General features: G+C 36.3%; 1 protein-coding gene across 1 annotated transcript; it reads left to right on the forward strand.

The window, feature by feature from the left end:
- The first annotated feature begins 1,235 nt into the window (after positions 1 to 1,235).
- On the forward strand, positions 1,236 to 9,793 carry LOC146499294 (uncharacterized). The gene is made up of 9 exons (XM_085138196.1): positions 1,236 to 1,831; positions 2,905 to 2,967; positions 4,443 to 4,568; positions 5,548 to 5,622; positions 5,850 to 5,945; positions 6,145 to 6,245; positions 6,627 to 6,708; positions 7,127 to 7,210; positions 7,758 to 9,793. Exons 1-9 carry the CDS (start codon positions 1,772 to 1,774, stop codon positions 7,878 to 7,880), a joined length of 810 nt encoding a protein of 269 aa, XP_084994322.1. The 5' UTR covers positions 1,236 to 1,771; the 3' UTR covers positions 7,881 to 9,793.
- The last annotated feature ends 169 nt before the right edge of the window (positions 9,794 to 9,962 follow it).

Consider the following 9,962-nt stretch of genomic DNA (forward strand, 5'->3'; position numbering starts at 1 on the left):
AATGTAATATAACAAAGTAAGGATTTTTTTAAAAAAATATTCATTTTACACTTTACACTTTCAATCTGAGTACTTCGGGTGTTTAAGTTGACAGTGAAGTTTTTATCTATTTCTTGACATCCATAATTAAAGAAAATAAGATAGCTGACTGCCAAACACACATGACAAGACAAGCAACACCACTGTTCTTAGTGAGTCAAAGTCAAACTGTGTGATGGTGTGAAATTTGGAAACTAAACCTGGCCCCTCCCCCTTCTGCATAAAATTTAAATTCCTCAGAAAGAAAACCACCTGCGTTCAGCAAAAACAATCAGGAAGATGTTGCAGAAACAAGCTTGGAACAGTCAGAATAACAAAGCAGCCAATCCTTATGGTATTAATTACTCATAGAACAAGAGTTACGTCTGGTATCTCACAGCCGCAATGGATGTTTACACTGCACACGTCATTACCACTGTTTTGGCTAATGTGGCTGATTCCAGAGATATTTTTATATTTCTGCCCAAATCTGTAAATGTCTGCTGGGAAACAACCAGGGACACTGTTTATGACTGTTTCTCTAACACACATAAGTTTGGCCATAAACACACTCTGCTGGTCCATCCCCTGCAGCTATTTTTAACCTAAAGTCAACACAGCACCCAGTTTAATGACTCTGCTGGATTCCAGTCTATTTTACTCCAGTCCTGGTAAAGCACTTACTACAAAATAACATTGATATGAAATTGAAATATTATTTTGATAAGTCCAAGCAAATAACTTGAACACAAATATACAAATCAAACTGAAGCCAAATTAACATCTTATTGTAGCTGACTTTGTGCATCAAGATCATGGAATCCAGTTTTCCATAGCAAAACGGCATCAATCACAGCTAGAAGATGTTCCTGGTATCAAAACATAGGTAAAAATAATGTGAAATGTCCAATTTAACTACGGCTAAAACATCCTTCCAAAAAAATCCTGGAAGCAGTGATCTAAATCAGTTCAAAAAGATAATCACTTTTGGAGGTCGTATGTGTAATGGCCCATAACAGTATTTCTTAAAGACACAAACAAACTGATCCACTAATATAACAACCTTCTGGTGTGTGCTGAGAGTTTGTTATGTGTGAACACATAATGACAATAAAGGATACTTATTCTTCTTCTTCTTCTGGGTAAAGATAATTGCCAGAAATTTAAGTTTGCAGCTCACCTCTCCAGGTAGAACGATGATTTATGCTCAGTTGAGATGCTTTTGGCCCATCACATGCTGTTCTGAACAGTGCTGAAAGGAGAGAAGGAAAAGGTGAAGGAAGGAGTTGTGGAGCAGGATTATTGGGTCTGCAGTTGCCATGCAACAATGAAGTTGGGCTGTTGCTGCTGTGTTTGTTTATGGTGTAAAAATAAACACGTTTTCACATTAGAAATGCTATTTGTCTTCCCTGTGTCCTTTCATCACACTTGTTACTTGTTTTCCTCCCTTTCCTCCTGTCACTTTCACTTTCTTTTTCATACTTCTTTGTCATTTACCTTCCTGTTTTCTTACTGACATTCATATCTCTATTTCAATCACCCTCTACACTTAATTAGTTGTTATTGTTACCTGGAATAACCTCTCCTCTCCTCTTCTCCCCTTCTCTCTTTTGCTCTCAGCCAATCTTCCAAACTTGGTCATGTTATTCGTTCTGCCGCCAAACACGGAGCTTTAAACAACATCCATCACACAGGAGTGGGCTCTGGACTTTACTCTGTTTCTATTTTAACTGGACTCGCTCAGACAGCAGCCATGGCTCGCTGCAGGAGCTACTTGCGAGGACTTGCTATCTGTGTCACTGTGTTGCTACTGGTAAGCACACTGCTAATTGTTAACTGCATGTTTGTGTGGACTGTCAGAGGTGATTGGATCTTTAAAAAAATGAAAAATTTAAAAAGGTAATCTTAAAAAATTCTAATTGTCTAAAATCTTAATCTACAATTTTTTGAAATACACAGTGTGTCATTCAGGTGTTGATTACATGTGCTAATTAATGCATTTCAGTGTAACTACAATCTTGTAAATAGAAGGTGAAAAGCAGAAACAGCGTGTTTGTTTTTAATTGTTTTTCTTTTACTTATAATTTTGTAGACCTGTAATAATTTTGCGTTGAGCACGTACGAAATTTAGTTTCATTCTGGGATTAAATACATATTTGTGATAATTGTGTTAATAACTAGCAACTGCTTTCTGGTAGCAGGTGCAAGATTATATTTGTCTAAGTTTTGGCAACTAAGTAATTATATCTTGCATTTAAATCCAATCAATCTATCAATATATATATAGAGTAATTAACTTTCATCTGTATTACTTTGTAATACAGATGAAAGTTATATATATATATATATATACAATATATATATATCAATATATATATATATATATATATATATATATATATATATATACAATATATATATATCAATATATATATATATATATATATATATATATATATATATATATATATATATATATATATATATATAACATCTAGAAAAAATAGAAATAAATGTGTGAGTGTTTTTATTGTTTTGTTCTGTTCATTTAAACTGCGTAAGACAAGTTGCATACAGAATATTCACTAAATAAGCCAACAGAGGCTGGGAATGTGGAAGCCAAAGAATGAGACAACAATGAGAGTTTAAGGTGTAGTTGGACTGTTTTGGAAAGTTTTAACTTGCTGACTGTGAGACAGATTACATTTGTGATATAAAGCTGTCAGAGTTCCCAGTCTCTCTGGGGAAGACAAGGCATTTCACAGGAATGTTTCTGCTGTTAAAGACTTCCTGATCTGTGAACCCAACCAACAGCCACTTTTGTGTAAACCAGTTTGAGTCATTGCCTTTTACTATTTTTATTCTTTATTCATTTTTATTTTGCAGGTGTCTGGGTTTGTGATGATTGGTGCTGCTTTTTCCTCCATTGATGATATACCTGTTGCAGAGGTAAAATGGGATTTTTTTTAAATAACTTGTATAACTTTTGTTATACAAGAATCAACTATGTAGTGAAACAGCTCTAATTTCACATTATATTTCCTCAGACTCACGGTTGACATTTTATAACACAACCTCTACTTTCTTGTAAGATTCTGGTGCGTACATTATCCACAATGCAACTGTGAGGCTGCCACTTGTAATGTAGCTTGGACTCTAGCACTGATAGGAAGCAGATAGATAGATAGATAGATAGATAGATAGATAGATAGATAGATAGATAGATAGATAGATAGATAGATAGATAGATACATACATACATACATACATACATATATATATACATACATACATACATACTAATCAATGTGTATGATTTCCAAAGTTCTTTCTATTTTTTGCTAAAAACAGACTATGGTTAAATAAAGGCATATTTGAATATATATAATAATTATAATAATATAATTGTGTATTGCTGTGCTGTTATTAGTTACTGCATTTAGTAGTTATTTTATACATTTTCATTCTTACATATTTTATCTTTTATATTATTGCTAAATAGTACCCATCACCCGTCATTTGGTTATAGTTTGCTTCCAAGTAGCCAGACCTTCTTGAAGTCTTTAGAGTGGTCTTTAATATAGTTTTCCAGGATTTCTGAGGGTCTTTCAAAGTTTTCTTTGGACACTGGCTGCTTTATCCTCGCTTTCATTCCAGCCAGTATACTTAACAATTGTAGAGGATTGATTTCTTTTTTTAGCCACAGAAAACCAACATAAGAATAATTCAACACCTAACTCAAACAATGAATCAGTGTTATGTGACAATCAACTTCACCAATAAATTAATTTTCAGTAGCATCTTCAAGCACTTCATTACTGGAAGTGTGTCACAAACATGTCACTTTTTCCTATTTCTTTTGTTGAATCTATAAAAATGCCAAAGATGGCACAGTTTTACAGATATAAAATGGTATTTTTGCACCAACAAGGTGATTCCCAGAGAGCTATCAGCTGAAAACTTGGCATATCTCAACATGGTGTGCTATGTGTCCTTAAAATATCTGAGGAAGCTGGACAAGGAGTGGACAAAAGAAGTGGCAGGCCTAAAGACTAACAACAGCAGATGAATGGTATCTCAAAGTCATGTCCTAAATAGGAAAAGGACTTGCAAGGACCTGGCACAAAATCTAAAAGATGCATCTGGACCTTCTGCTCCACACTGCATCACAAGTGTGTGAATGTGTGTGAATGGGTGAATGACTCTATGTCGTGTAAAGCGCTTTGGGGTCCTTAGCGACTAAGTAAAGCGCTATACAAATACAGGCTATTTACCATTTCTGCTGATCCTGTTCATTGCCTCATTAGAAATGGTCTCAGATACTGTCCTGCATATTCAATAGTTATTATTATAAATATTTGTTATTTATTCCTTTTGTTTAGGTTGAATAAAATATATTTCTTATCTGACGTTCTCTCTTTCAGTTGTTTGACCAGCTGTCCATTAGTAATGGCTTACTGGTCCTGCAGGTGTTTGGTCCACTCACAATGGTTTTGTCTGTTCTGGGCATATCTGCTGCCTCTTTGGACTACAAATCTTTGCTGTTGGTGGTGAGTAACACAAATTCATACATGTGTTTGTTAAGATAAAATAAGATAAGATAAGATAAACTTTATTAGTCCCACGCGTGGGAAATTTGTTTTGTTAAAGCAGTAGGCAGTACAAAGTTGCATAGAAAAAATAGAGAACAAACACTGGAATAAGATATCCATAAGATACTGTACACAATAAAATAGAATAAAATAAAATAAAATACTATATGCAATCGAATAAAATAGAATACAAATGCTATATACAATTGAGTATAATACAACGATGCCAGAAAACGAGTAATGCACTTAGTGTTGTTGCTATTGCACATGTGTGGATGTGTGTGTTTGGTCAGTTGAAGTCTTTGTTGTGGAGTCTAACAGCAGTGGTGAGGAAAGACCTGCAAAATCTCTCCGTCCCACACCGTGGGTGCCGCAGCTTGCCACTGAAGGAGCTGCTCAGTGCTGTCAGAGTCTCCTGCATGGGGTGGGAGATGTTGTCCAACAGGGATGACAGCTTAGCCACCATTCCCCTGTCACTCTCCACCTCCACTGGGTCCAGAGGGCATCCTAGAACAGAGCTGGCCCTTCTAATCAGCCTGTTCAGTCTCTTCCTGTCCCCAGCAGAGATGTTGCCGCCCCAGCAGACCACACCGTAAAAGATAGCTGAGGACACCACAGAGTCATAGAAGGTCTTCAAGAGTGGGCTCTTCCCTCCAAAAGTTCAAATGTAGCATCTTTGTGAGGATCCTAGCTGATACAAGTATTCCCAACCCCTAATCCCTAATTGCATATATACAAAAACATAATTTTAACCCAAATTCTAAAGCTAAGTTTGAAGCTGCTGTCCCTAAATGAGGCTGGCCCCCAAATGCCCCTGTGTTCCAAAAATGTCCTCACTACAAAGGTTATTGGTCCAAAGTGGTCCCCCAAAATGTACACATACAAGTACAAACACACACACTAGAGTAGTGGCATTAACCTGTAATCTTTTTTCCAGTTTTCTGCTCTGACATTTGTGGAGTTTGTGGCACTAATGATCGTTGCCTCACCCCTGGTTCAGGTTCAAGCTCAGGTAACTACCTGTTCGTTTCACTTACTGTATTTTTATACAGTCCTTGCTTTCTTGTCACCAGTGCCCCCTGGAGGTATGCAATGACTATGAAATATGAAACCGTTATCTTTGGGCTGTAAACTGACCAAATAAGAAAGTAATACAGATGAAAGTTAATTACTCTTAAAACTCTGCTTGTGTTTGTTTTTGTGTGTCACTCTTCAAACGTTTTTTTTTATTTATTGTAGATGGACTTTGCCGTGGATGAATTGTTTCTCAAGGTAACACCCCTACACAAAGCAGCAGCTGACATCCAGAAAGAATTAAATAAGCTTCAGACGTCGGTAAGTGAAACAAAGAAAAAAAATAAGGATAAAGAAATGAAAAAGTGATATAACTTTTTCGTTTTTCCTGTTGTCCTGTTGTCATAGCTACAACTATGACCTAATTTTATAGACATATATGACCTGAATGAGTAATTCAACACTAAGACTAAGGATAACCTTGAGCTTTAACTGATGATAATATTTGTGTGTTTTCAAGGACTCCTGCTGTGGTTTGAGGAAATTTGAAGACTGGGATAATCAGCTTCCTGTTTCCTGTAACTGCACACCTCCTACAACCACCTATACCACAGAGTCAAGGTATGTTAAGACTGGATTTTACATAGATTAGCTGAATATTGAATTGTAGAATCATTTTTTAAATAATTTCTATTTCATAAGTTTAGAAAATGTGTAATTTGCTTGAGTTTTTAGCTGTTTTTCAGAATAAGGTAAGGTAGACCCTACAATATAGGGTCACAACAACAGAGGCGACTGTTGTTGTGATTTGCCACTGTATAAATAAAATTGAAATGAACTGAATATTTAAGTTTAATACATTTTAAAATTATTTAGCTGTCGATCAGCGTCCCTACCCTTATATGGTAATGGGGCCCGGCCCCAGCGGAAGAAGATGGATGGATGGATGGATGGATGGGTTGTCTTGGCTCTTAAATTTTGGCTTTCTGTTTTTGCCCACAGTTCTCAGCCTGGTAATTCCAGCTCATATGAGCCTTGTGTGATGGTGGGAAGTAACTCTAGAGGGCAGCTTGTGCACTCCAAGGTAAATATTTGCTTCAGGGTTTTCTTCTTCTTCTATCATTAATTTTCACACAGTTCTACTAGTTCCTCAGCATCTTTCTTTCTACAATTCTCCAGTGTTTTCTCCCTTTCTCTGGTTCTTTTTTCTTGCTCTCCTTTACTAGTTTTCCTTATTATCCTTTTTTCTTATGTTTTGTTCTATTTTACTATTTTATATTATACTTTTAAATGTACATTTTCCATCTTCCCACTGTACATCTTCGATCCAGTGGCAGTCTGGTTCAGTCTTTCTATTCTTTAGTTCAGTTAATCTTTTATAATGTTGTTTAGTTATAAAGACAAACAGAAGCAAATAAACGCAAAGGGAAATTTGACTTATGTATGCCAAAAACAGAAGTTTTTTTATTCATGTTGATTCTTCACCTTTATATTTTTGGCAGCCCTGTGGTCCCATCCTAAAGAGCTACCTGAGTTTCCCAGTCAAGCTCAGAATAGGAATCATTTCAGCTTTCGCCACCATTGCAGTAAGAAAAAAAACACTCAGCTTTTTTTCTTACTTTCAAACCAAGATCCATATCTTTTTTTCTTCAAAATATATAAAGAGTTGAAAAGAGAACAAACTCCAGCTGCTTGAAGAAACTAACAAATGCATGAATGCAAATAATTCTAAAATCTAAAAGTTACTATGATTGTAGATATGTTTGCATGATTGAGGAAGAGGCAAACGTTGTTCTATACCCATATATGGGTATAGAAGGATTAGAGGAGAAATTTAAGTTCATAGAAGTTCCCAAGACATGAATTTTAATTTCTGGAAATGTCTAGTTTATATATGTGCTTGTCTAGAATTTCTGGAAGAGTTTCTCTGATAGTGACCATCCATTCTAAAACACTGGAAGTTTCAAGAAAAGTTTTTACTCTATGATTTCATTGCAAAATTGATTGTTTTTTGAAAAAGTCACCAGGCAACCACTGATTTTTCCCTTTTGCAAGGCAATTGCAGTGCAATTTTTACTGTGATGTATAAAATATTATACACAGTGTGTGTGTGTGTGTGTGTTTGTGTTGCAGATAACAGCCATTGCTCTGTGTCTTGCTTTGGGTCTGGAGAAATACTGGAAGAAGCCTCCAGTTGAAACTACAGTCGACGACTACGACAGAGTGAAATACCAACCTAAACCTTCCCTCACCTGACCTCTGACCCCCTTTCACCCAAAATTAAGACAACGACACTAATGCGCTTCCACTCTCTGGGCTTCTGGTGCTGATGAGATGGTCTAGAATGAACACATGGTGCTTTATGGAGCTGTTGCCTGAAAATGCTAATTTGGTGTATATGGTGTAAAAAATTTCCTTCTTGAAATGTTCATCTTGTGTTTGATGGAAGGGGATCAAAACCATAGATACTTAAACTTTTCATTGTAGCAAAGTACCTTCATGTATTCAGTAGCAGAAGCAAATTTCTAACAGCAGCATCCTGATGGCATCAGCTTTAGGGATGGGTATCGAAAACCGGTTCTTGTTGAGAACCGGTTCCCACTGTTTCAATTCCTTGGAATCGTTTGCCATTTTTGCAAACGATTCCCTTATCGATTCCAGTCGCCCCGAATGACGTCACCACGTTGCGGAGCGTCATTTACCTGGCAGGAAACATGGCGGCTCAAACGCTAAAAAGTTTGGTTATACTTTACGAGAACGGATGACAACAGGGCAACTTGCAATACTTGCAAAGTAGATATTTCATTTAAGGGAGGAAACACTACGAATATGCAAAAGCATTTGCTCACAAAACACGTGATAACCTTAAATGAATGTCGTGTTTTTAATTCCGCTCCGGACTCGTGAATCTCAACCCAGCAGCAGCGGTAACGTTTGCACGTCCTCTCCCGTTAATACGGCAGGTAAATAATCAACTAACAGTGCATATTATGTTAGCGCGATCTGCCTTATTACAAAACCTGCCATTACTGTGCATTTAGGCGACCATGATGATAGAGACAGACAGAGTCTGGCTCAGATGCTGGCAGTTCTCGCTGCAGTCTACCGGTAGCGTCTCCTTTCAGGCCAGGATAGACGAATGTCACCGAGCAGTGACTAAGTTTGTGGTAAAAGGCTTGCACCCATTTGCCACAGCAGATGCCCCCGATTTTCGGTAAGTGAATGCGTTTAATTGTAGGCAGGGACATTATTGGATATTCTTGTGTAATTGCTACAGAAGAATATTTATTTTATTATTTTACATTCACAATTTTTTTCCTGGGGACCCTGTGACACCCCATTGAAGAGCCGTAGGTTGGATCTGTTAAGATCTCACTGTTGGGTTTGTAAGGCCATGTTACTCCTAAATTTCTATCTTGTTCAAAGAGAAGATATAAAACAAAGATCTAAGCTAATTGACCTTAGTGTTCTCCTTTTTTTAAAAAAAAAAAAATCGATAAGAGAATCGATAAAGAATCGAATCGTTAAACAGAATCGAAAATGGAATCGGAATCGTGAAAATCTTATCAATACCCATCCCTAATCAGCTTTAACCACTACAGCTGCTTCCCATATCAACATGGAAATTTCTGTTACTGTTTAAACATGCTTCTGGTATCTAGTTAGCACAAAGCAGGTGCCATCATTAATCATTAATCTTTAGCAGCTAACTTGTGTTTTTGCAGAATGACAGTCTTTTATGGGCATAATCATTGTTTTTTGGAGAAAAATCTAAAGGATGTTAGTCTGTTTTAGACATTTTTTTAAAAATAAATTGGCAATTGCTCTATTTGCAAAAACTAAAATAGAAAGTCTGGGTTTTTGGGTCTAGAATCAGTTCTAAATAATTATTTTAGTCTTTTAGCTCCATTCAGAGGACTTCTTTAGGACTGTTTTGCAAATGCCTCTGGACAAATTGCCACCATTTTCAGAACAATCACAGTAACAGAGGGTGTAACGGCTCTCCTGGATCTGCTCCATATTAATTCTGATTGGTTGTAAAACTACATTTTTTGGGGTAGGCATATGTTATTACAGGAGCATATTTAAACAGTGGCTTATTTGTCTTTTCTCACAACTATTTAATGGAACTTGTGACCAGTGTTGGTCAAGTTACTTGAAAAAAGTAATCAGTAACTACTTACTGATTACTTCCCCAAAAAAGTAATCCCGTTACTTTACTGATTACTTATTTTCAAAAGTAATTAATTACTTAGTTACTTAGTTACTTTTTAAAAACACGATTTACAACCTGAATAGGTAATAACAATTAATAATAATTGATCTTTCAGCCCAATT

This window comes from Neolamprologus multifasciatus, chromosome 17, assembly GCF_963576455.1.
Source record: "Neolamprologus multifasciatus chromosome 17, fNeoMul1.2, whole genome shotgun sequence".
NCBI classification, from domain to species: Eukaryota; Metazoa; Chordata; class Actinopteri; order Cichliformes; family Cichlidae; genus Neolamprologus; species Neolamprologus multifasciatus.

Bases quoted from the DNA above. Each gene is read 5' to 3' on its own strand.
- LOC146499294 (XM_085138196.1), top strand. From the start codon at position 1,772: ATGGCTCGCTGCAGGAGCTACTTGCGAGGACTTGCTATCTGTGTCACT. The intron at 4,569-5,547 runs GTGAGTAACACA...TCTTTTTTCCAG, and splicing joins ACAAATCTTTGCTGTTGGTG to TTTTCTGCTCTGACATTTGT. The intron at 5,623-5,849 runs GTAACTACCTGT...TATTTATTGTAG, and splicing joins TGGTTCAGGTTCAAGCTCAG to ATGGACTTTGCCGTGGATGA.